At 55.9% G+C, this 25,244-nt stretch overlaps 3 protein-coding genes across 14 annotated transcripts in view; 1 reads left to right on the top strand and 2 right to left on the bottom strand.

Moving 5' to 3' along the window:
- The window catches only part of PICK1 (protein interacting with PRKCA 1), an 88,731-nt gene extending 80,236 nt beyond the window's left edge, over positions 1 to 8,495 (top strand). For 4 of the 5 annotated variants that reach the window (XM_084751571.1, XM_084751573.1, XM_084751570.1 and 1 more), the window contains 8 exons: positions 790 to 879; positions 3,985 to 4,038; positions 4,367 to 4,429; positions 5,051 to 5,184; positions 5,562 to 5,654; positions 6,433 to 6,483; positions 7,249 to 7,393; positions 7,775 to 8,495. In XM_084751571.1, the coding sequence (XP_084607697.1) occupies positions 790 to 879; positions 3,985 to 4,038; positions 4,367 to 4,429; positions 5,051 to 5,184; positions 5,562 to 5,654; positions 6,433 to 6,483; positions 7,249 to 7,393; positions 7,775 to 8,040 (896 nt within the window). In that variant the 3' untranslated portion in view covers positions 8,041 to 8,495. The other variant, XM_084751574.1, reaches the window with a different exon arrangement.
- A 1,468-nt stretch (positions 8,496 to 9,963) lies between these two features.
- On the bottom strand, positions 9,964 to 14,665 carry SLC16A8 (solute carrier family 16 member 8). 8 transcript variants are annotated; one of them, XM_084751562.1, is made up of 6 exons: positions 13,960 to 14,665; positions 12,976 to 13,045; positions 12,541 to 12,827; positions 11,799 to 11,942; positions 10,829 to 11,602; positions 9,964 to 10,429 (listed from the first exon to the last, which is right to left on the bottom strand). In XM_084751562.1, the coding sequence occupies exons 3-6, from the start codon at positions 12,752 to 12,754 to the stop codon at positions 10,110 to 10,112; spliced, it is 1,452 nt and encodes a 483-aa protein (XP_084607688.1). In that variant the 5' UTR covers positions 12,755 to 12,827; positions 12,976 to 13,045; positions 13,960 to 14,665; the 3' UTR covers positions 9,964 to 10,109. The 8 variants fall into 8 exon arrangements, with proteins under 8 accessions (XP_084607688.1, XP_084607691.1, XP_084607690.1 ...); XM_084751565.1 differs by having other exon boundaries at positions 12,541 to 12,759; XM_084751564.1 differs by having other exon boundaries at positions 12,976 to 12,998.
- BAIAP2L2 (BAR/IMD domain containing adaptor protein 2 like 2) overlaps positions 12,937 to 25,244 on the bottom strand; it is a 27,686-nt gene continuing 15,378 nt past the window's right edge. The window contains exons 8-14 of the mRNA XM_084751568.1: positions 18,396 to 18,548; positions 17,985 to 18,123; positions 17,658 to 17,871; positions 16,050 to 16,172; positions 15,603 to 15,810; positions 14,700 to 15,095; positions 12,937 to 12,998 (exon numbers count right to left, since the gene is read on the bottom strand). Of these exons, the coding sequence (XP_084607694.1) occupies positions 15,045 to 15,095; positions 15,603 to 15,810; positions 16,050 to 16,172; positions 17,658 to 17,871; positions 17,985 to 18,123; positions 18,396 to 18,548 (888 nt within the window). The 3' untranslated portion in view covers positions 12,937 to 12,998; positions 14,700 to 15,044. The remainder of the gene's footprint in view (positions 12,999 to 14,699; positions 15,096 to 15,602; positions 15,811 to 16,049; positions 16,173 to 17,657; positions 17,872 to 17,984; positions 18,124 to 18,395; positions 18,549 to 25,244) is intronic.

Below are 25,244 nucleotides of genomic sequence, written 5' to 3'. Positions count from 1 at the left end.
GCCAGCTCCTCTGTATCAGCCACATGGCAAAGTGTGAGGCACAGAGGCTTGGCAGTCTCCTGGCAGTCTCCTATCTATACCCAGATAGATTCGCATTCACTACAGGCCCCAGCCCTCTAGAATAGAGGCTAAGGGCAAATGAGTTCACCGGTGGTTTCTCTGTGTAGCCCTGGCTGTCCTGGAACTCACTCTGTAGACCAAGCTGGCATTGAACTCAGAGATCCCCCTGCCTCTGCCTCCCCAGTGCTGGGATTAAAGGTTGTGTTGTCATGTCCAGTCTTACATTCTTGTAATGGAGCCCAGGACTTGTTCTAAGACCTTAGCTGGTTACATGCAGTGACCAGCCAGTGGCAACTAAGGGTGCCTACCGCTCTGCCAAAACCAGCCTGAGAACCCAACTGGGGAGCCCTAGCCTTGACACACATCATCTCACATGCTGGGTGGAGGAGAGACGGGTCAGGGCCTTCTCTGTCTGGCCTGTCCACTGTGCTTAGCACGCACAAGCTCTGGGCTCTCACTGACTCCAGTAGCAGATAACAGGTCTCAGCCCTTGTGCTGAGCATCCTGTGTTTACCTGTCCAGCGCCTCTTGAGTGGGGGGTGAGTAGGACAAGTGGCCTAGGATAGACTCTGCTTGAGAGCCCCTGCTTTCTAACTGCTCCAAACACCAGCCCTAGGTTAGTGCTTGTCTACGCATTGGCGCACCCAGTGAGGCAGTTGTGATGGGGCTCAGGGCCTAGATGGCCCGGCCAGCAGTAAAGTCATTGGCCCTTTCTCTCTTGCCCCCCAGTGTTGAAGAAAGTCAAGCACCGGCTGGTGGAGAACATGAGTTCAGGCACAGCTGACGCCCTGGGCCTAAGCCGTGCCATCCTGTGCAACGGTAAGCTGTCCTTCCACCCACTGGCCCAGCTGTCCATCAAGCTGCCCTGACAGCGTCCACCTGCCTCAGTGTGGATAGCCAAGTCATTCCCCTTTATTCCCTGGGTTGCGGGGTGACACAGATGAGGGAGGATAGGTGCTCCCTTCCAGCTTGGATGCTGCGAGCCTGCATGCTGCCTGTACAGTCCTGCTCCTGTGCCGTCCACCTCCGCCCTGTCCTTGACCAGGAGGTGGCGCTGGCGCTCTTGTCTCCACTTCCTCTGCCTGTGCTCAGGGAAGCCACGTGCAGCCCTTTACGCACACTCAGACACACGAACTGGATGTCTCCCCAGGAGGCCCATGGAACCCGTGGCCCTGCTTCTGCCATCGCCAGCCTATGCTTATAAATAGCAGTGCTGTGCATGTACGCGGGAAGATAAAAATACCCATATAAACTGTGGGCTCAGCTGAGCACAGTCTCTATTGGCTGTGAGGGTGGGGGTGGGGCCTGAGCTTGTTCCAAATAGGGTACAAAGTGTCGGCTGCTATTTCCAGCTGCTGTGGTGCCTATAAATCCTTGTTACTGTAGTCACCGTGCATTGAGATGAAATTAGAACTGGTTGTTGTTTCCCTTGAACCTTGCAATTTCCCTAGCTGTAAATAGGATTTCTAAAAGTGAAGCTGCCATGATGTCCCATGACCCAGCTAAAAACAACTGTGCCTGCTGGCCACGTGTTCATGTTCCAGGGAGCCAGGACCTACAGGCTATGGGCCACCACAGCCTCCTGAAGCCCTCAGAGGTGTCCATCTAACCCCCCACCCGCCCCAGCTCCTCACAGCCAGCTTTCCTACCCGAGAAAAGCCTCTGCCTGGGTCATGTCGCTCCTGTCCTGCTTAAAAGACCCCGCCTGCAACGCCACAGCAAAGCTAGGAGAGCTGGACTCTGCCTAGACGAGGAGTCTGGCTGTGTGACGTAGGCAACTGTCCCACCATGCAGCCCTCAGCTTTCTCTGTAGAATAGGCAGCGTGGTCCCTGGCCCCAGGGTGTAGGCTGGAGAAGGGTCAGGGCTTGTCAGGGGCCCTCAGTGTTCCTGGCTCACGGCAGTGACTCAGTGTGGCTGCAGGTGTTCTTATGAGAGGTGTGTGTACTTCATCCCCACAGGTAGGGGCGTATGCAGAGTTGGGGAGCTCCTCTGCTGGACTTGGAGCACCAAGTGTTTAATTTTGATTGGACTGGTTAATTAGAGTAGCCAAGGGGGTTGGACCTTTTGGTTGCTGGACTTCATGCTTTGATAGCTGGACCTTGGTCGTCAGCCTCAGGGGAGGAAGTGGCCAAATGAGGGAATGGACCTTGGTGGCCTGCTGTAGGGATGTAATGGAACAGTTTGGCCAAGGCAGAGGGAATGGGGGTAGGGCAAGGCCTGCCAGAGCCATGTTTGCCACTGCTTGGGCTAGGTAGAGTCCCTTCAGGGAGCCCGCTACAGACCACAGTACAGATACTACCCAAGTCCAGTGAGGTTTATTGGAATTACAGGAACATGAATGAGGGTTACTTACAGGAGCTGAACTGACTCAGAGACAGCTGCATCACCAAGACCACCCAGCACCTGGAGCACGCTGCACAGCCTTCAGGCAGCTCAGAAGGTTGGAGAGCATCCTTTCCAAGCGACTTAAGCCTCTTCCAGGCAGCTGGTCTGGTTTCTGTCTTCTGAAGCTTAGCTCAGCATGAGAGGGACTCTCAGCTTTCATCCTATGTGTACTTCGACAGCCAGGAGTCGAGGGAATCTGGTCAGTTTCAGGGACTTCCTGAAGCTGTTTTAGGTTGTATACTTTCCTGTTTAAGGAGCTTCTCTGTGGAATGTAATGTTTCAGACCTGGAGAAGTAGGCATTAAGTCAACCAATACCTATTGCTCGTTGGCTGTGATCACCAAGTTCTTCTACTGTGAGCCTTTCCTCCAAACCTTCCTGAATTTCTTCTCTGTACCCTACTCCAGTCCCGTGCAGCTGTCACAGCCAGCCCTGGCCATGATCCAGCAGCCTTCTTCCTCCCTTCTAACTGCTGTGTGGGAAATTTTGGCTGCTGACCCAGGGTTTGCCTTCTGGTGCCTTGAGAAGCTACCCTTGGGTCTGGCCTAGGGAAAACCCACTTTAAGACACTCATGACTTTGGGAAAACCCTATACTGGAATTTACATCAGCCCCTGGATTGGCCCAGCCAGCAGTAGCTGGAGAGAGGCTCCTGACAAGGGTTCTTAGCCATGTCTGCCTGTCTCTTACTTAACCCTCTAGTGTGCTGGGCTGTTGATGAGTAAACCCTGAGGCCCAGCCTCCTCCCTAGACCTCCTGTTCCGGGCAGAGGCTAGTCCTCAGGGGCCTACCCTGAAGGGACCAATATTCAGCACAAGACACCCCAAGACCAAGTTCTTAGCACAAAGAAAACGTATTTGCCCCATAAATAAAGGACAAACGGAATTAAAAACAAAGACAGGCTGGGCGTGGTGGTGCACACCTTTAATCCCGGGAGGCAGAGATAGGCAGATCTTTGTGAGTTTGAGGCCAGCCTGGCCTACAAAGAGTCCAGACCAACCAAGGCTACCCTTTCTCAAAATACAAAACAAACAAAAAACAAAAACAAAGGCAGGAGATAGTGGCCAAGGGAAAAGGAACAAGGAAGATGGGAAATAAATAGTTTTCCTCTTGATAAAGAGACAGATGAGGTCTGTAGACAAGTGGCAGTTTATAAAGGGAAAAGGAAACTCCTCCCCCCGCCCCGCCCCCCATGTTAGGATGCGTTGCCTTGACTTGATTGGGCATGTTAATTAGGTAAGCCAAAGGGAGCTTTTGGTTGTTAGACTTCCATACTTTGATAGCTAGATCTTGGTAGCCTCAGGGGAGGAAGTGGTCCATTGAGGGAATAGACCTTGGTGGCTAGCTTTAGGGATGTAATCGAATGGTTTATAGCAAGGCAGAGGGAATAGGGGAAGGGCAAGGCCTGCCAGAGCCATGTTTGCCATGCTCAGACTGGCTAGAGCCTTTGTGCCCTCTTCTCTCCCACCTGGCCTCTGAAGGGCTCTTGCCCCGCCTTACTCGCTGAGCCCACAGATGCCCTTGTTCTCGCTCTCCACAGATGGGTTGGTGAAGCGGCTGGAGGAACTGGAACGCACTGCCGAGCTGTATAAAGGTAGGTAGGAGTCTTGGCCAAGAGGTGCCTTGGAGAGTGGCCATGGGGCAGGGAAGCTACCCACAAACTTTTGGGAATGGTAACTGTGTCAGGCCCCCCTCCAAATTTCTACACTCCCAGAGAGCCCCTAAGGGACTGTATCACACATATTCCTAGCTGCCTGTCACATTGTGCCACAGAGGGGCCAACTCAGCCTTCATCCTCAGGCCTTGGGGGGAAAAGCCTATGGACCTAATGCCCAGGGGGAACCTCAGGCTGCAAGGCTGAGGGGCCAATAGGATCCCTGACTTGAGTCTCTGTCTTCTGTCACTTGGCTCTCTTCCTACAGGGATGACGGAGCACACCAAGAATCTCCTACGGGCCTTTTATGAGCTGTCACAGACGCACCGGGGTAATGGCATCCCTAGATATGCCATGTGGCCCTGCAAACCCCTGTCCTTCAGGGCTCAGTAGCACCTAGCACTGAGGTGTTGCTAGCTTCTTCTCTGGGCCCTTCTCATCCCCACACCAAGGCCAACGCCTAGCCCTGACCTCCAGCCTGTGGCAGTGACCTTGGAGTACCTGGTCCAGCTGGCCGTACAAGGATGCTGCTTACAGTGCACACGGCTTCTTTTCAGTTTGGTCTCTTTTCAGTCCCATAGTGGCCAGGAGAGAGACAGCCCCATTTACAGGCCAGGAAAGGAAGGCCAGACAGGAAGTGGGCCCAGGTATCTGGATTCTCAGCCTGGTGCTCTGCTCTTGGCTAGCATGAGCACCACAGGTCCACTCAGCTTTTTGTCTGGTCTCTTGGAGGAACAGAGGGTAGTAGCTTCCATGGGAGCGTAAGCCTAGAATACAGATGCAGCTCCTTGGGAGAATGGTCCAGGCCACTTGGAGCGGTATCCCCTTTGGATGTAGACCCCAAAAGACCTTGGTTCTCTGCCGGTCAGGCCTCTGTCCTGCTGGGTGCAGCAAGCCCCTGGTTTCTCCATTATGGACCAAGTGGGGGCTTCAAGGCAAACTTATCATGCAGCCTTTGGGGACGTGTTCTCAGTGATTGGGGTGCGGGAGCCGCAGCCAGCAGCAAGTGAGGCATTCGTGAAGTTTGCTGATGCACACCGCAGCATTGAGAAGTTTGGAATTCGGCTACTGAAAACCATCAAACCGGTGGGTCCCTCCAAGAACAGCACGCCCCCACTGGCCAGGCAGGAGCATCACCTTAGCACAGGAGGGGTTCTGGGCTGGAGTCAGGTGCAGACATACCCTTGGTCACCTCTGTGGCCACCCATCCATCAGTCACTGTGCCTCCCCAGGTCCCTGTTGACCTCAAGATCCGTTTGAGCCAGGCCTGGTGGCACACACCTTTAATCCCAGCACTTGGGAGGCAGAGGCAGGCCTGATCTACAAAGTGAGTCCAGCGCAGCCAAGGCTACACAGAGAAGCACTGTCTTGGAAAAAAAAAAAAAAAAAAAAAGATGGGTTTGAGCACTATTCTGCTGCCTTTGGGATGACACATCAGTGCCATTTGTCATTCAACTTCCCAGATGCTGACAGACCTGAACACGTACCTCAATAAAGCCATCCCTGACACACGCCTCACCATCAAGAAGTACCTGGATGTCAAGTTTGAGTACCTGGTGAGTGGGCCGCAGAAACAGGGCCAGAGCGCTGCTGCCTCAGGAGGTCGGCATTGAGGCCTGACTAGAGAATCAAGAGCAGCCGAGATTGCATTCCCACACCAAGGAGCTTCGAGCTGCCTGGAGAGCAGGAGAGCGCCCATTTCTCCTCCTTGAGGCTTGTCACTGTTAGCAGCAGCTCTGTCTAGGGTTAGGATAAGTCAGGGGCTGTTTGGAGTCATAGATGATATAGTCTGATGGTCAAAGGAGCTAGGAAAATAATGCTACATGTTCAGGCTTTGTGTAGCAACACTTGTTAGAGGCTTGACTAGGCCTATGCACAGCATGTCTTGAAAGCCCTCCCAAGCTCCTGCCCCACCAGCACCAGTTTTTTGCAGGGTTGGTTTTGGGTATTTTTTATTCTGAAGATAGAAGCCATGCGTGTGCATGCCAGGCAAGCGCTGACCACTGAGCCATACCCCAATTTCCAGAACATCTCCCAAGACTTCAAAATTGGTTGCTCTTGGATATCTCAAGCCTTCAGGCCTTTGTACCCTCCCAGAGGAGTGCCTCATACCCCTGCTGCCCTTTGCCTGAGCCTTCATCCGTGCCTGCTTCCAGCCTTTCCCAGGTGGTCCAGAGCCATGTGGCTTATATGGCTACTGCCTCTCGGTGTGGCCAGGTTCCCAGGTGACCTGAGGGCGTAGGAAGGCCTGGCAGGGGGAGCTGGAAACATGAGGGTGGGCGAGCAGGAAGTTTGGCCACTGACTTCCTGGCCTCCCCATCCTGTCCCATACAGTCCTACTGTCTAAAGGTGAAGGAGATGGACGATGAGGAATACAGCTGCATCGTGAGTGCTGAAGGGGCCTGAGGTGGGATCGGGAAGGCTTGGGGTGCCCACACTCTCCCTGCTGCCTTCAGAAGGCCCTGGGTCTGCTAGAGGTATTGGGTATGTCGGGCGTCCTAGAGTCTTAGTTGGATTCTAGTTCCTAAAGTTTGGGGGCTGTCAGCCCATTCTGCCGGCTCCTCTGGCTTGGAGTACCAGCTAGTTTGCCATGAGGTAACTCGCCAGGCCAAGTACCCCAAGTTTGTGAGGGTCCTATAGGAGGCGGTTATTTCACTTCTGAGCTATGCTTTGATTTTTTTTTTTCAAATAGTTGGTGTTTTTTGTATTTTTATGCATCTTGCCTCCTGGTGCCTGGTTTTTGTTTTGTGTGCATGCCACATTTGCACGGCTGGTGTTGTGGAGGTTAGAAGAGGGTGGCGTGACGGTGTGGGGCCTGGGAACTGAACCCAGGCCTCTCTGCAAGAGCAGCAAGCGCCCTTTACCGCTGAGCAGCTCCCCAGGCCCTGGTGGTGGTTTCTAATTTGTGATTTGTGTGCAGTCAGGGTCCATCTTTTGACCAATAGTCATTATTTCATGTGAGCTGTGTTCGTGTTTCTGTGGTTGATTTTTCTCCCTCCAAAGTTACTGCTTTGAGCTTCTTACCATCATGGGCACCTGAAAGCCCGTGTGGTGCAGCTGTGAGCTGGGCCAGCCCTGCAGCCTTCCAGCCCATCTGTCCCTGGGAGGCCCAGGTCCACCCAAGGGCGCTGATAAGCTTGCCTGCTCCAGGCCCTAGGAGAACCGCTATACCGCGTGAGCACAGGCAATTATGAGTATCGCCTGATCCTACGCTGCCGCCAGGAGGCTCGAGCCCGCTTCTCCCAGATGCGCAAAGATGTGCTGGAGAAGATGGAGCTGCTGGACCAGAAGCACGGTGAGGGCTGCATGCCACCCTAGTTGGTCCTTTCCTGGCACTTAGCCCCAGGGTGGGTACCATTCCCTCCCTATATCAGAGATGAAGTCCAGAGGGTATTCTCCCCGAGGTCCCAGGACTGGTCCCGGACAGGAGTCCACCTAGAGCCTGGCTGGGTTGGGGTCACGGTCCACTCACCCAGGAATCCTTCTCTTTGCTGAGCTAGGAGTTTGGAGGACTAAGTGGCCAGCTAGGCAGGGCCAGGAAGCCTTTGGCTGTGCCCCTTTCCACCCTGCCTAGGACCTAGGAGGTGTCCCCGCAGGAAGGCCAGGCCAGCTCCAGGTCTTTCCTAAGAGGCGGCAGCCATAGCCACTAGGCCTGTCTGCTCACCTTCTGCCCCAGTCCAGGACATCGTGTTCCAGCTACAGCGCTTTGTGTCCACCATGTCCAAATACTATAATGACTGCTATGCGGTGCTGCGGGACGCCGACGTGTTCCCCATTGAGGTGGACCTGGCACACACCACTCTAGCTTACGGCCCTAACCAGGGTGGCTTCACTGACGGAGAGGATGAGGAGGAGGAGGATGGGGCAGCTAGGGAAGTGTCCAAGGATGCACGTGGGGCCACTGGACCCATGGACAAGGGCGGAAGCTGGTGTGACTCCTGAGTGCTCCCTCAAGTGGACCTGGGGGGCAGGGTAGCGGGAGGACCGCAGCGGGAGTGGGGCGGGGCCACTGTAGGACAGCGAAGGCATGTAGTGGCGCATAAAGGCCTGCTGCCTCGGGGCGCCTGCCTCCCTGCTCCTCTGTCCTCGCACAGTGAACCCAGGCTGCAGCCTGGGACCTGGACTCTGGCCCCCGTCTTTCCTTCCCACCTCCCAGCTGGAGGGAGAGCTGGGCCTTGGACAGAAAAAGAGGGCTGCAGCAGGCAGAGCACAGGACCTGTCCCTGTGAGCAGCTCGGTGGTGCCAGCCCGCAGGGAACAGGAGCCTGGGGCCAGCATACTGGGCCGGCCCCCCAGAGTCCACATGCACACCCTGGCAGGCTATATTTATTTGTTCCTGGGTTAGCCTCAAGGGCTGGACGATGGGCCTGTATTGAATAAACAGAAACCAAGACAAAATGGTCTCCTGGCAATGGCTCAGCCCCTCCTCTGCAACCATGAAGGGGGCAGGACACAAGGCTCTTATCTCGCGGCACCTACAGGAGCAGCTTGTTCCCATAGCATTTGGGGTCGAGAGGCTCAGGGTAGCATCTTGCTCAGGACCATGCATTTTGAGAACAGTGGGAGCTGAGTTTGAATCTGGGTCCCAAAGCCTTGACTGTCACCTGCTCCCACTGCTTCCAGCATTGGTGTACACTCTCCCTTCAACCATTCTGGCTCCTGGTTGTGAAGTAAACCTTTGTTTGAGAAAGGGGGCAGAACAGACACTGGTCTGGGCCCTGTGAGGGTGAGGGACTACTCCAGGAGCAACCGTTCAGGGCCCAAGGGGGATGGTGTTGCTTTGCCTGGCTGGGTGCAGCACACACGTGTAACCCTTTACTCTAAAATTCCCATCAGCACAGGGGAGATGGCCACTTGAGAGCAGAGCAGGCGAGGAATGTGCGAGGTGGCAGGGCCCAAAATGGGAAAGTGCCTTTCCTTGTTAGCTTTGAGCCGCAGTTCTGCAGAAACCCAGATGAGATTCCCAGGCAAGAACGAGAGGGAAAGATTGGCTGTCACCATGCATCCATCCACCTGGGGCCCAGCAGGGCTGTCTGGCCGCACTACAGCTCTGAAGGGGCATCCAGTTGGTGGTCAAGGGCACCCCGGACCGATTTCTACCCTCGTGCATCAGTTTGCCTGTCTGAGGCTTGGATAAATTCTACCTCGTTGGGTTGTTAGGAGAATCAGGAAGGCGACATAAAGGGCTTACAAGCGTGCTTGACCAAGTAAGCGCTTAGTGCTACTTAGATAAAATGCCATCCCTGCTGGAGTTGGGGAGCTGTAGGTAGGAAGGGGCCATTTGTGGGAGGGACTCAGCTGAGGTCCTCTAGCTAGATAGAATGGATCAGGAGAGAGACAGGAAGTTCCTTACATGGGTCAGAGGGCGGGTGTCAGCTGTGGTGGTGGCACTTGGTGGCTGAGGCAGAATCCCTGCAGTGGAGAACAGGTGCCAGGGCCACTGATGAGCAGGCTGCCCACAATGCCACAACTGTGCCCTCAGGAAATGTTCTGACCCAAAGTTGTGGGTCCTCTAGAGGGGTGGCCACTCAGGGCTGTGAGGGGACATGCACACTTCAAGGGCCTCCAGGGTTTCTCTCTACCTCCTGGTTCCCGTGCTTTCTGGAACTGACTCAAGTCTACATGTGGAAAAGACCCAGGATAGGGCTCTGCTCCTGGCCGTAACCTTGGACCACGTGCTTCCCATGCAGATGGTGGCTAAATGTGTTTGAGCATACAGCATCCTCACCAGCCCCTGAAGTCTGGCTGGGGAACACACCCCCTCCCCAAAAAATGCCTGCTGAAGCTCAGGGCACCTTGGGGAGACCCTTCAGACTCCTACCCCTCCCCTAGCTCAGGTGACCCAAGCACAGGAAAAAGATAAGTCTTTGTCGGGTGGGCCTTTATCGTGTGCTCCTGGCAGCCCACAGCAGCTTCCCTGGGAACAGGGCCTGGCAGATGAGGTACCCAAAGGACCATTCCAGGCTGCCTCCCCATACACCAGGCCCTCAGCAGGGAAGGCTGCCTGATGTGCTACACAGACTCATGACCCAGCTTAGCTGCTGCCTCCTCTGGTTCTGGTCCTGGGGACCCAGCCTGTAGGCTCAGCACCTCCAGAGCCTCAAGGCTGCCAGGCGGCTCAGTGCTGGCAGGCATTGGCTCGGAGTCCCTCTCAGCGTCCATGTCCTCGATGTCACTGGTTCCTCCCTCAACAGCTGGACCCGATGAGGTGTCCTTAGAGCAGCGCAGGCAGCAGTAGGTGGTGACTGCCATGAAGATTCCTGCCAAGGCCACCTCAGAGCCAGCAAGGTAGAAGATGAGCTCGTAGTTCTTCAGAGCATCCACTAGGCGGCCTAGGGCGCGTGGCAAACTCTGTCAGGGTCCCCTGAGCACTAACTGGATGGGGCTTACTGGTAATTCTAATGCCCTGTCACTCTGGGGCCACAACTCAGGCTAAGCTTCCGCATCTAACCCCCTGCGCAGCCTTCATGCTAACTGCTAAAGACCCATGGCCAAGATGGCTGGCTAGACAGCCATTTGTGTTTGTTCCGGAGACAATCTGGCTTTACCACCTTCGCCCTCTGTGTGTAGTCCCTGGTTGGAGGAGGAGCTACCTGACCATGGAGGGAGTCCACCAACCAGGTTTTTGAGCAAGCGGCCCTTCCTAACCTCTTCTCCGTGGAAGTTCTATCTAAAAGGCTTCCCTTAGGCTAATAGGTCCCAGGCTTTGCCGCCCCTCCCACGGCGCGCACCTGCAGAGGGCGGTCCTATGAGCACAGCCACAGCCTCCACGAGCAGGACTAGGCCCAGCGCACTGGGGAAGCGGGGCGCACCCACAGTTGCCATGAGCACCTCGAACTGCAGCGCACCCACCATGCCATAGGAGAGGCCGAAGGCAATGCAGAAAGCCACGAGGGTGCTGTAGGAGCGTGCACGCGCACTGATCAGGTCTGTGAGCCCATTGGCCAGCAGGGCCAGGCTAAAGAGGTAGGAGACATGGGGTCTCAAGCGCTCCAGTCCCGCTAGGACACCACACGCCGGCCGCGCCACGATGTCCACGAAGCCCACGATGGACAACAGGAAGGCGGCTTCGGCGTCAGGTACGCCTGCGTCCTTGGCGTAGTTCACCAGCAGGATGGGCGGCACGAAGAGCCCCAACGCCATTAGGAACTTGGTGACCACGTACACCAGGAAAGTGCGGTCGGTACAGACCGCCACGTCCAGCAGGCGGCGGCGGGGAGCCCGGCCACCGGGCTGTGCAGGGTCTGGGCGCGGCAGAGGCGGGGGCCCTGGGGGCGGCCGCATGACTGCCCCGCAGGCGCAGCAGTGCAGCAGGAGGCCGCCAAACAGCAGGAAGCCGCCCCGCCAGCCGAAACACTCACCCAGCAGCTGGCCGAGCGGTGACAGCGCGGACAGAAACACCGGGCTGCCTGCCGCTGCCAGCCCGTTGGCCAGAGGCCGTCGCCGCTCGAAGTAGAGCCCCAGCATGATGAGCGACGGCTGGAAGTTGAGAGCCAGGCCCAGGCCTGCGGGCGAGGCAACTTGGCTGGGATTCCTGCCCCCGCCCCCGGACGGGATGGATGAGTCTGAACCCAGGATGCTGAGCCAGGTGACTTGGGGAACAGAAGCCCCTTGAGGGAAAACTGAGGACTGAGAGACTTACAGCAGGGACTCCCGACCCGTATCCACACCCCCGCAGGGGAGAGACGTGGATACCCTTACCTGTGAGCACTCCAGCCGTCAGGTACAGCTCCAGGAGGCGTGAGGCAAAGGAAGCCAGAATCATGCCTGCTGAAGCCAGTAGCCCACCGGCCAGCATCACCGGGCGACAGCCAAAGCGAGTCACAAGGATGCTGGACAAGGGGCCTGTGGGCAGCGGAGGGTCACCGTCCAGGTTGGACCACTGTCCCCTCCAGAAAATGGGCCAGGATGTGTACTTCTGAGACCTGAAAGACCTTGAAGGGGTGATTACTTCCCACCAACCCTCCCCTCCACAGACCAAGAGGGCAGAGCTTGACTAGACAGACAGGGTGGTATATGTGGGGGTAGGGGGGTATGTCATGGCCACCCATCCCTTACCCCTCCTGAGAACCCACAACCCAAGTAGGAAGGAAAGTTTCTATGTCTCATCTCTAGGTGCCACCAGGTTGCCATCCTCCTGAAGGCTCCCACCCTCTCAGCCTCTCAAAACTCCAGCATTAGGGCTGTGGGAAGCTGGAGTGCTTATCCTGGGTAACCTCCACTGTAGGTCTGTCAGCAGGAATGGACCCCATGCCCCAGCAACAGGAGCTGGGCTCCATGTCCATGAATGTGCCCTACTCATTCTTTCCTAGGGCAGGGGCTTCCCACCAACTAGCCAACAGTGGGGGGTGGGGGGATGTGGGGGTGGGGGTGTCTGTCTCATCTCTAGATTCCCAACTCCAATGCTGGACCCCAGGGGGCGTGGCCTGGGAGGAGTGCTGACCCGTTCCATAGAGCATGGCTAGCATTATGGAGGACACCCAGGCCGTGTCACTGTAACCTGCCCCGAAGTCGTGCTTGAGCTCTCGGAAGAAGACGCTCACGGCCTTGGGGAACCCGTAGGCGAAGCCGGTGATGACGAAGCAGGCACCCAGCACCACCCAGCCCCAGCCACCATCTGGGGGGCCTGCACCCCGCCTTGGGCCGCTGCCACCCATTGCCTCTCTGCCTCTGCCGGAGAAGAGAGGGACAAAAGGCAGTGGCGGATGCTGTAGGAGAGTGGATTGAGACCTGCAAGGAGAAACAACCCCAGACCACCCACTGAGAACCAGTTGAGGTTCATAGAGGCAACAAGGTGGAAAGGCCACCCCAAGTCTTCCCACCTTCCTGCAAAGGCCAGCGAGCGGTGAATGGAAAGTTGACTCCAAGGTTTCCTCACCAGAGTTCCTCTCCTCCTGAGACCTAGTGATGGCAGGGGAAGAGGTGTAGTGAGTCTAGACTCCTGCAGCCTGGACCCGGGGGGGGGGGGGGGGGGGGGGAGAGTGTGTGTGTGTGTGTGTGTGTGTGTGTGTGTATACACGGGGATGACCAGCCTGGACCCAGAGAGAGAGAGAGAGAGGTGTGTGTGTGTGTGTGTGTGTGTGTGTGTGTATACACGGGGATGACCAGCCTGGACCCAGAGAGAGAGAGAGAGGTGTGTGTGTGTGTGTGTGTGTGTGTGTGTGTGTGTGTGTGTGTGTGTGTGTGTGTACACGTGGATGACCAGCCTGGACCCAGAGAGAGAGAGAGGGGTGTGTGTGTGTGTGTGTGTGTGTGTGTGTGTGTGTGTGTGTGTGTGTACAGGGATGACCAGCATCAGCCCTGAACACATGGAGGTCTGCGGACAAACAAGCCAAACACCAAGTGGGGCAGCGCCAGCTGCGGCTTGTTCCTAACTTTTCAGGGATGAAAACAGCAGGGATACTGGGCTCACCTCAGCCTGTTTGGTCCAGCTTGTGCCAGTTCTGGAAGGAGTTTGCCCTGTAACTTGGACAAGCTTTTCCCCTCCTGGCTGAGTTTCAGCTTCCCCACTAGTAGGGTGGCTGATTCAGCAACTGTACGCCATCCCCGGCCAGTGGACCCCACGGGCAGGTGAGGACTTTGGAAAGGGTTCTGAGAGACCCGAGCCCCAGCAGTTCCCAGCCTAGGCCCTCCACCCCTAGGCAGCACTTCCAGGTGCTACAGCACCCGCCACCACAGGTGAAGGGGATGGCCCAGGGAGTCCTAAAGACCCCGTGCTCTCCCCTCCAGGACCCCTCCCCTAGGGACATCTAGGACTCTGTCTAGGTTGTGGCTTTCCTTACCGCCCCCTCAACCCCCGCCCCAACATGACTGAACACAGGGACAAGAAGCTGGCTCCTGGCAGCTGGCACCACATACTCACCTGGACCTGCCTCTGGATTTAGGGTTCAGCCTCACATCTCCTGAGGGAGGGGCTGCCTCCAGCTCTGTGAGTGTCCAGCCTTGACTGCAGTGCTGGCACTTGTGCTGACAGCTCCTTCTCCAGGCCTGGGGCTTAGAGTCCCGTCATCCCCACCCCTGCTAAGAGGCTTTCACCAGGAAGGGAGCTGAGCACAAGTGATGACTACGAGCCTGTGGAGCTGACACAGTGGGACAAAGGGCAAGGAGACACCCCCTCCCCCTCACTCCCTGGGTCCTCTGACAGGGGGCACAAAGCTCTGCCTTGGGAGAGGGGTCATAATCTGGGGCTGGGGGCACAGTAGATCCTTGGAGAGGCCCAGTTAAGTGGCTTCAGTGCACCATTGCTCCCTCCCCACCCCAGGTTACATTCCAGGAGGAGCTCCTGGCTCCCCTAGGGTAAGTCTAATCCAGGCCTGAGCCTGGCTGTGAGGGGGTGGGGGGCTGGAACAAAGGGTGCTGTGTCCCAGGCCATTTAAGGGGAACAAGCACCATTTCTTGGGATGCCATCTGGAGACTGGAGGGTGTGAGGGCAAAGGCCTTAATGCAGATTGTTATAAGGGGGCGGGGTCCTGAGGGGCTGGCCTGAGATGACATTCTCCCCCAGGGGATCTTGCTCCAAGACATTACCCTGTCCCCAAATCAGACGCCTTCACCCCCTCTCTGTGCCCACTTCCTTTATTTATTTATTTTTTTATCACTTACAAAAGTTAAACAGGGATGCATGTGGGACAGGTGCTTCTCTTCGGGTCACAGGCAGGAAGATGGGAGGCAAAATGCTGGATCCCTGGGAGAGTCTTGGGTCCCGGAAGCAACAAGCTGCTCCGTGCCCCCACCCCCTTCAGCCTGTTCCATGTAGTGAGCCCCAGCCCTCAGGGAGCTCCTGGGCTGTGGGCAGAGGGGTTAAGATGGTCCCCTTGGTTGGCGCCTGGCATCTCGGATCCACTGCTGCCGCCGCCCAGCCGGCTGGAATAGCTCTGGCCAGGTGTGCTGGGCCACTTCACGCTCTGGTGGAGGACATCGCCTCAGCGAATGAGGGGTGCAGAGCGATCATTGGTGACAGTGGGACGCAGCTTCACGGTGGCAAAGGGATTTGTACCCCTGTGGGGGATAGGGTGGGGTAAGGAGGGGCAGGTCCCCACTGGCTTTGGGCCTAGGGAGAGCGGCCAGGCAGCTGGCCAGGAGTCTGCTTCTTGCCGCCTGCCCGCCTATTTAGAGTCACCTGCTCCCGTCTGGCCTCCGCGTGACTCACCGTGGAAAGAGCTCTGGGGGGTTCTGTTCCCAGGACATAAGTTCTGCACGAAGGGAGGGCAGGTTTAGGGGCAAAGGGAAGAGAGGGTCCCATCACTTGCCCCAAGAGAGCACAGGACTTGGGGGTAGGGGCCCTGGGGCCAGATTTGAGGACACTGTACAGCCCAAAGCCTAGTTTCAGAGCTGAAAGAGCTCTAGGCTTTAGACAGCACGGCGTGGGGCTGACTGCCCCTGTAAGGTAAGGCTGGTGACCCCGTGGTCCTAGCCCATTCCTTCACCACCATCTCCCTCCCATCCCCCGCAGAAGAGTAGCCAAGGTCTCCCTTGCTGGCCAGGCCGAGGACAGGTGGGGCTGACCTTGACATCGGCGGCTGCCCCCATGCTGCCCACACTGCTCCGCCTGCTGCTGGGCAAGGGTGTAGGTGCGGGGCTAGGGGCACGGCTGGGGACGCGGCTCGGGGTCCGGGAGCGGGACTGGCTGTCCCAGTATTCTGATGATGCTGCAGGATTGCCTGGCCGGTCCAAGAGGTCATCAAGGCTGTGGCTGCCCCGGAGGGGGTAGGACCTGAGTCAGAGAAAGCAGGCAGGCCTGGTGCCCCCCTCCCACCTGCTGAGCCTGAGGCTCGGGAGCACGGACTGTGAAGGATCCCCAACAGAAGGCAGACTGAGCTACAAAGACACCTTCATTCCGAGGTGGGAGAGCTGGGCTACAGCTCTCCAGAGGCCAAAGAGGACAGAGCCATGAGATGCCTCCTGGAGGGAAAGGCAGGGACCTTTGGGGTCCCACCCCACCGACTAAGATACCTGGAAGGCAGTTCATTCATTGGGCTCATGGGGGCCATGGAGTTCATGGGGGTCACAGGGTTCATGGGGTTCACTGGCATCTCCTCCAAAGGTTTCACATAGGCCTCAGGGAACCAGCCACTCCTGTAGGGCAGACACCAAGGGCTCCTTGAGCCAGCCGTTAAGCAGGACAGCAGCCGTGCTGGGCTCCAAAGGCACGACAAAGACTCAACCCCACAAACGTGGCTTTCCTACTAGTTAAGGCCTAGCAGAAGCTGTGGCACTTAACCTCACGTCCCACCAGGGGCTAAGGCACCTGAGAGAGGAGGTGCCATGGCAGCCCTTTGGTCACCTCTCGGTCTCAGTGTCAGCACCAGGTTGGAGTCAGCCTGGGTTAGTTAGTGAGCTGCAGTTAGGAGCAAGCCCAGCCACCCAACAAGCTAGGTACTCCTTAATCTTCCAGAAAGCCCATGAGGGATGGGCAGCCGATGCTGGGAGAATAGTCTCTAAAGAGTCCTCCCTCCAGCCGTACACCTTTAATCCCAGCAGAGGCAGAAGGATTGATGTGAGTTCGAGGCCAGCCTGGTCTACAAAGTGAGTCCAGGACAGACAAGGCTACACAGAGAAACCCTGTCTCAAAAAAAACAAAAACAAAACAAACAAACAAAAAAAGAGTCCCCTCTTCCAAAAGTGACTGACCCTGTGGAAGGTACATCCCCTACTCTAATGTGAGTCTGCATGGCACCAGCTGCACGCCTGCATCCAGGCTCTGCTCCTGATCACAGGGCACCAATCCGGCTTGACTTCTACCCTTAACTAGAAGCCAAACTACCTCCCTCAGGCTCCACCTGTGCGCACCCACCCATAACTCACCCGGGTAGCCACCCACGGGCCTCCACTGGGGCGCTGGTCACCCATCAGTCCGGCACCTAGCTAGTCAGTCCCACCTCAGTACATACGCTCATAACCCACATCTGACTCTGTCTCCACCATCTGGTTCCCCTGTTTTCTACTACTGCTTCCACCTGGACCCCTCACAACTCCCACCTCAGGCCCCACCCCACGCCTGTCCATCATTTATCACCCACCCTAGTCTTCCACAGAAGTGCTCCCGCTTGGCCCTTCAGTGTTCACACATTGGCCGCTCTCTCCTCTCCCCGCCCCCCCCCCCAATGCCCTAGGAGAGTTGCAGGTTGAATCACACCCTGTCCCCTCCTGCAGAGACCATATAGCCCTGCACACTCCCTTGCAGGCCACCAGGCTGTATGGAGACTTAGCGGTGTCTAGCTAGGTCCTCTCCACACTAGTGTGCAGAAAAGCTCGTGTTAAGTTCTTCTGGGACCGTAAGCTGTGCAATGCCTGCAGGAAGGGACTTTACCTCCACCACCGGCTCAGCTCCAGCACAGGAGGGCACAGAGGGGCACAGAGAAGGCATGAAGGCGGAGGCGGGTGTGTTGAGCTGAGCCCCTCGCTTCCGCGAGCCCGCTGCCCATCCCAGCTACCCCTCTTTCCAGGCCCCTACTTGGCTCTTCTCAGCCCTAGGAGCTGCTGAGTAAACTGACAGGCGGGATAAGGGAACGGGGAGGCCTGGAAACCTCGGTGGAGCACAGACCCTGGGGCTCCACTCACGCGGACGAGCCTTCCAGCTTGCCATAGAGCCAGCCGTTCTGAGGTTCGGGCACCAGCACCTCAACGACGTCTCCAGCCGAGAAGCGCAGCAGCGTGTGGTTGGCACCCTCCGAGTGGGAGACCAGGGCGCGGACTCTCCTGGCGCCCCCGCCGCCCAGGCGCTCGCCGAAGGAATTGGACCGCGAGCGCTGGGTGCTGCCAGCATAGAGCGAGGCTGCGGGGATGAGTGGAAGTTCTCTCAGTAATTTACCCTCCATCCCTTGATGTAGCCCAGCTCCCAGCCTCTTCCCCGCCCGCCCCCTGCATCTCTGGACGCCGGGTACCCACAAGCCGAAGGTGTCCGGGGCAGTGATCGGCGATCTGGCTCCAACTGGGATGCTGACCTTGCCTCGGTGGGCTCAGGGCCATAGGAACCGGAGCCGTGCCGGCTGCGGGGGGAGCCGTACTCTCCTAGGGGCCTCGGGGGCTGCGAGGGGAGAGGGCAGGGGGTGGGGCGGGAGGGGTGGAGCCTCGCTAGCCCCGCCCCCAACCCCAGTCCCAGGCCTCGGCGTAGGGGTTGGGGACACGGTGGGGCCACCACGGGAGTGCAGAGGCGAGCCCACGGCGCCAGGGCGCGAGGGGCGTGGTGTAGAGCGGGGGTGCAGGGGGCGGCGGGCTCCAGGCGCAGGGCGGCGGCACCCAGGGCCCAGAGAAGGGCGGCAGGGGCGCAAAGGGCGGCGGGGGCGGCCAGGGCCTCACCATGTCCAGCCGGGTGGGCGTCAGGCGGCCCGAGGGGTAGGGTGGCCCCAGCGCCGTGCCCAGCAGCCCGGGGGAGTGGGCACGCGACGGGCTGCGGCTGGCCTCCGACTGCTCTTTCCATAGCAGCACGCGGTTCTGCAGCATCCCCCGGGCCTGGCCAGAGACACTGGGTCAGGTGTGGCCCGCAGACCCTGGAGCCCGACTTGAGGCTTACTTAAGAAACCCTACCCCTTATCTGAGAGCCCACCTTTCTTGTGTAAATACCTGCACCTGAGTCCTTGCAGCTAGAGCAGCCCAGATCTGTTGGGGTTAACCACACCCATTGAGACCTGCCCACCCTGCCTAGCTCTGGGCTCCAGAGGGGGCCATGGTCCTTCACCATGCACCCATCTCACTTGGTCTTAATCTGCGCATGCTGGATGTTTTATTGTATAAAATAGGGCAAAGTGAGAAATTTGAACAATGCGAAGTGTCTAGGCCCTGTGGGGTCTGCAGAGCAAGCTGGCTAGCTAGCTAGATGGGCCCACCAAGCATCAAGAAGCCTGCCTCAGTTAAGAAAGTGGAAAGCAATCAGTGAAGACACCTGGCTTTATCTCATCTGTGGCCCCTTTACCATCTCAGACTCTCTCTCTCTCTCTCTCTCTCTCTCTCTCTCTCTCTCTCTCTCTCTCTCTCTCTCTCTCTCTCTCCCCCCCCCTCCCTCCCCCTCCCTCCCCCTCTCCCCCTCTCCCCTCCCCCCTCCCCCTCCCTCCCTGTTCTTTGTTTTGTTTTTGAGACAGGGTTGCCCTGTGTAGCCTTGGCTGGCCTGGACTTACTTTGTAGACCAGACTGGCCTCGAACTCACATCGATATGCCTGCCTTTGCCTCCCTGAGTGCTGGGATTAAAGACATGCCCCACCACACCTGGCTTACTACCTCAGTCTTACAAAAGATGCTGAGGGTCAGAGAGATCAGTGATGGGTCTCACTGCCACTGAGAAGCAGAGGTGCCTCCCATGGCCACCTTTCAAGGGTTACTCCATAGAAGCTCAGAGCAGTCTCCTGCTGTACTGACAGCAGCCCTTACATCGTGGGAGCAGCTGGTCCAGCATGCCTGGGTGGACGCCCTGTTTCCCTGAAGCCCGTAATTAGCAGAGGCACTCAGAGACGTGCTTCAGAGGCAGTGAACTGCAAAGACACCAGGCTCTGTCTGTCTAGTTTAGAGGGACCTTTACCCAATTTGACAAGGACTAAAACATTAAGCAATGCTGGCCTGGCAGAACTTACTTCCCTCAGTCCTGCCCAGCCCTATTAACCAGCACCCAGAAAAAGGCAGAATGGAGCTGTGTTTCTAAAGCCAGAGAAAACACCAAAAGAATCTAAAATTACACAGGTTGTAGGAACCAGGCCCGACTGGGCTGCCTGCCTGTCTTGCTGTTTCATGTCCTGTTTCTAGCAGCTTCCATGTCTGTGTTTATCTTGGTTAGCTAGTCATGTTTACTGCTCTGAGAACTCACCCCTCCCTTCCTCAAGACTTTTCCTCCTGTGTGCAATCACCTCTTGAGGGATTTCACCTGGGAGGAGGATTCCTGTTTTGCTGCCTATAAGAAGGCACTTTGGAACACTGAAGGGGAACAAACGAGAATAATAAACTGTTGCTGCAGCTGCTGCTCTCTTAGCACGAAGGACCCGCTGTGTTATTGTGTGTGTATGTGTGTGTGTGTGCATGAGTTAAATCTGCAGTCCCTTGCCCTTGACTCAGTACTGCGGTGGCGTGGGTGCCACAACAGGTACAGGGAAAAGGTGATTCTCTGATAAGGGCCCCTACATGTGACAAGTGGAGAGGGCTCAGAGGGTAAGCCTGGTGACCCAAGTCAGAAGCCTGACACAGGGCATGTGTCTATAAAGACAACACTCCTACAGAGACGGAAGGTGGAGACGGGAGCTCACGGGCCAGCTGGCCTGGAGTGTGCTGTTCAACAGCAGAAGTAACCACAGACCCTGGCTGGACAGGTGGAAGGCAAGAACCCACTGACCACACATGCATCATGGCACATGTGTGCACACACACAGATAAACCATGATTTTTATTTTTTAAAGAAAATGCCAAATGAGGGCTGGGGTGTTACTCAATTGGTAGAGTATTAGCCTAGCATGCATGAAGCCTTCCTCTCCATCCCAGATACAGTATAAGCCAAGTGTGATGGGGAATGCTTTAATCCCAGCACTCAGGAGGCAGAGGCAGGAGGACCAGGAGTTTAAGGTGAGAGAGTGAGAGAGAGAGAGACAGACAGAGATAGAGATGGGGGGGGGGCACGTCCTGCCATGGTGGTGCTGTCCTGTAATCCCAGTATTCAGGAGGCAGAGGCAAGAAGTATGGCTGCAAATTTGAGGCTATCTTGGGCTACATAGCAAATCCCAAGCTAGCCTGGGCTATTATATAGTCGTGGGTTTTTCCAGAGCATGAGAATATTCCCGCAGGCAGCTGGGGCACAATGCAGGGTAGACACTCACCTAGCATGCGCCAGCTCCTGTGGTTCACCCCTAGCCTTGCCAACAAACAAAATGAAGACTGGGGAGCTGGCTCAGCGGGTAAAAAGTGCTGAGGATGGGAGTTTGAACTCCCCTGAGCCCCTAAGAAGTGGGTGTCATGGATCCCCTCCTGAGCTGCCTAGCTAGCCTGGCTGATCCAGTTCCAGTGAGTTCTGGGCTCAGCAAGAGCCCCTGGACAAGTAAGCAAATTGGAGACTGGCAGAGGAAGACAGCACACATCAAGCTCAGGCCTTAACACACATGCATGGGCACGAACAACATGTGAAAAATAGAGCAGCTATAAATTAATAAGCAAAGAGAAAATATTATGACATGTCCCAGTGAAGAAAAGCAACTGTGAAAAGAAACAATGAGCCTGGCGTGGTGACACACACCTTTAATCCCAGCACTCGGGAGACAGAGGCAGGTGGATTGCTGTGAGTTCAAGGCCAACCTGGTCTACAAAGGGAGTCCAGGGCAGTCAAGGTTACACAGAGAAACCCTGTCTGGGGTGGGGGGAACAAAAAGAAGCCCCAGGCCATTGTTGAGGGGCCCAGACACTAGCGTCTCTCCCATGTCCTCAGGCTCAGCCACTCCATCTGCGTCTGGAGATGTCTCAATAGTTGTGTCACTCACAGGGGAGCTGGCGTGAGGTGGGAGGAAAGGCCTGGCCAGGAGAGAATTCAGAAGGACACCTTTGTGTGCCCAGGCCCTTACATTTCTTCACATCTTCTGTGTTTTCTGCGTGTTTAGTGTAACACAATATGCTGGGTAGTAGGTCATGAGGGACTGAGTTGGGCTGTACTGGGTAATAGCCCCAACCCATAAGACCTTCTCGGGCCCAGCTTGACCGTATGGGAAACTAAGCCTATCCCAGTAACCCCAATAGCTAGCTGTACCTGCCTGGCAGCTGTGGATGCACATACACACCCCCAGCCCCTCTAAATGCACTCAGCCTTCACCCCTGTAGGAAGGCTGGGCTCCAATAAAGCAGCTTCAGAGCTTCAGCCTGTTGAGATGAGTCTGTCTGCTTCTCGGACTCACTTTTCTTACCCTCGGTGCCGAGACCCAGAACCCCTTTAGGGTGTCTCATGCAGAACGCCCTTCATCCTCAGGGTCGCTCCTTTAGGAGCATGGACACTCTCTACCCTCACTATATAGGCTAAGCAGCCAGCAGTCTGACCTGCAGTCCCACCAGCAGACCTCTGCCTCCACGAGCAGCGCAAGAGCTGATGGAACCCCAGGCTCTGCTTTCTTCTGGACCCTCCCCATGCACCTTCCTGTGCCTCTTCCCCTGACTCTCTGATCTCCAAGGCTGATCGCTGCCATCAGGAAGGTAACTCAGAGGTGCTCTAACCACACTCCAGAGGCCCTGGGGCTTCTTACTCCTCCAAATCACAAGGCTTGAGGGTCCTGGGAACCCCCCACATTTAACTTTGTGATTCCCTCAAGTCTTAGTGGGAACACCCCCTAATAATACTTGGGTCCATTTTCACCTTCTGCCTAAACCTGGGGGATGCCCCAGGCAGGTGAAGAAGACTGCCCGCCAGTCCTGCAGGTGTCAACCACGTAGTAAAACAGGCTTTACATCACCTATCCCAAAGCCTCTCCCTTGGCTCCTAGGTTCCACAGTCTCAAGCTCATTCAATTATCCGCTCAAATCTGGCTGCAATACCCACCCCCGCCAACAGTGGCCATCACCGGCCCCAAGACGGAATTTACAGACTTAGACATCTTTTTCAAATGAAAAGTCAAGTAGTCCAAGATGCTCTGTGCCTCTCTTCTCACCCTTCACCTCCCTCCGCAGCTCCTGTTCTGACCACCAGACTCTCCTCTGCCAGCAAAAGCCGGGCCTCTCTCCAGCTCCTTGGTTTTTGATGCAGCTAATGAACCTCTTCCCTACAAGGACTCCCAGCACCCCCCACCCACCCCCGCCGTGCCAGTAACAATCCCTCTCCTGCCCAGCCCTCCTCCTCACCCTCTGCACATCCGCTCCTTGGACCTGCAAACCACCATCCCCAGTAGACTTCCTGCCCTCCCCCCATCAGCCTTCCCTCCCCGCCTCTGACCTAGGGCAGTGTTGTTCTCCCCACACAAGGAAGGGATGGCCCCACCTGAACCTTCATGTCCTTCATCCTGACAGAAATGGACATCATAGGACTAAAGCTTGGGTTATTCACTGAAAACCCATAACTCATCTAAATAATTCAAGTCTATGACCTCAGCTGGCAAGGATACATGTCTATCCTGACCTTTTCCCTCATGCAAGGTGAAAAGGACTCTCTAGAGGGCAGCCAGAGACCACACTGATAAACCCCATCAACAGAACGACATCTTCCTCTCAGGGGAGGAGTCAGTCCCTTTGGGGAACCCAAACTGGAATTACCAGCACTCTGGCGCTGGGACAGAACTTCTGTGGCTAATGGTAACTTACTTGGCTGAGAGCATGCAACAAAATGCCCACTCCAGAGTTCACTGTGATGAACTAACAAGGTCACTCAAGGTCCCAATAAAACAACAACAGCAACACCCCTGTTTTATTTTCCCATCTCATGGGGCAATAACAAGTACTAATGTGGACATTAACTCCCAGAGGGAACTGGGTCCCTGCATGTCCATTTCCTGGGTCAATCCACTAGGGACATTAGATACAAGCTTCAAAGACTAGAAAAAGGATCCCAACTCCTCAAAAATAACTCCTTGACATGGCTTTTTAACATTTTTTGTTTGCCTTTTCCCCCTGTTTTTTGTTGTTTGTTTGTTTGTTTCAGACAGGGTTTCTCTGTGTGGCCCTGGCTGTCCTGGACTTTGTAGACCAGGCTGGCCTCGAACTCACAAAGATCCACCTGCCTCTGCCTCCCTAGTGCTGGGACTAAAGGCGTGCGCCACCACCGCCCAGCCCAAATTATTTTTTTCTTAACAACAGAGAAGATGAGCTCAAGAAGGAAAGAGAAAGAGAAAGAGACCATGGGAAGGATCAGAGAGAATGTCATGCCAGCTTCCAGTTCCTGGTGGTGACTCTCAATAAAACCCAGCCTAAGCTGTTACCACTGTCCCAAGAAGCCAGGTCAGCCCCCTGGGCTGAGGACATGGCCACCTTTGAAGGTTTGTCCCAGGTGTAAACGATGGGGCCATAGGAAGATGGATTTTAGGTCAGATCACAACCAACACTTCCCCAAACACACACACACACACACACACACACAAACACACGCACCTTCTGTCAATATTCCTTTTCCAATGCCATGGCCTCCAACCAAGTCTGACCTTCAAACTCAGGGAGAACACTATCGCAGCTGGTAGAAAAATCCCTTTCAGACTAAACACAGGGGACACCAAACACTGAATGGCATGTGCTAGCCCAAACCACTAACCTAACAACAGGAGTCTCAGCATTCCCCACAATCCACATTGTACCCCTGACTTAGTCGGCCAGCTCGGCCACACAACCCTCACCCACTCCTTTACCCTAAGCTGGGTATGCTGATGTGTGCCTGTAATCTGAGCACTTGGGAGGCAGAGGCAGGTGGGTATCATCTGTAAATTGGAGGCCAGCCTGGTCTACAAAGCAAGTCCAGTACAGTTAGGGCTACACAGAGAAACTTTGTCTGGAAAAACAAAAACAGAAACAACAACAACAACAAAAAAAGAGGATTGGCCTTGTTAGAGAAATTGTGTTACTGTGGAAGCAGGCCTTTGAGGTTTTAAGTGCTGAAGCCACAGCCAGTGAGAAATGAATCCAGTCTCTTCCTAGCTGCCTTCAACTCAAGATGCAGAACTCCGGAGTCCTCCAGCACATGTCTGCCCGCTCGCTGCCGTGCCTCCCGCCATGATATTAATAGACTAAACCTCTGAAATTGTAAGACAGCCTTTCCTTTGTAAGAGTTGCTTTGGTTATGCTGCCTCTTCACAGCAATGAAATCCTAAGACAGAAGTTGGAACCAGGGACCGGGTATTTCTGTGACAGCCCTCACCATGCTTTTGCTTGGAGAATGTGGACTTTGGATTTGAAAAGCAGTGGAATGCTTTAAGTGGGGCCTAATGGGTCATCCTAGTAGGAACATGGAAGACAGTGGTGCTGGGGGTGATTTGAACTGTAGGGGCCTGCTCAAGAGGGTTCTTTTTTCTTTTTTTTTTTTTTTTGGTTTTTTGAGACAGGGTTTCTCTGTGTAGCCTTGGCTATCCTAGACTCACTTTGTTTGTTTTTTGTTTTTGTTTTTCAAGACAGGGTCTCTCTGTGTAGCCTTGGCTGTCTTGGACTCGATTTGTAGACCAGGCTGACCTCGAACTCACAGTGATCCACCTGCCTGTGAGTTCGAGGCCAGCCTGGTCTACAAAG

This window comes from Acomys minous (assembly GCF_964271855.1).
Source record: "Acomys minous genome assembly, chromosome: 12".
Taxonomy (NCBI): Eukaryota; Metazoa; Chordata; class Mammalia; order Rodentia; family Muridae; genus Acomys; species Acomys minous.
The sequence above is the reverse complement of the archived record's forward strand: the minus strand, read 5'-3'. Positions and strand labels throughout refer to the sequence as shown.

What these genes read in the sequence shown, in the direction of transcription:
- SLC16A8 (XM_084751562.1), bottom strand. Translation starts at nt 12,754, where the DNA reads ATGGGTGGCAGCGGCCCAAGGCGGGGTGCAGGCCCCCCAGATGGTGGC. An exon ending in AGCCATGCTCTATGGAACGG is followed by an intron (nt 11,943 to 12,540) that starts GTCAGCACTCCT and finishes CGCTGCCCACAG; the next exon opens with GCCCCTTGTCCAGCATCCTT. An exon ending in GACGGCTGGAGTGCTCACAG is followed by an intron (nt 11,603 to 11,798) that starts GTAAGGGTATCC and finishes CCTCGCCCGCAG; the next exon opens with GCCTGGGCCTGGCTCTCAAC.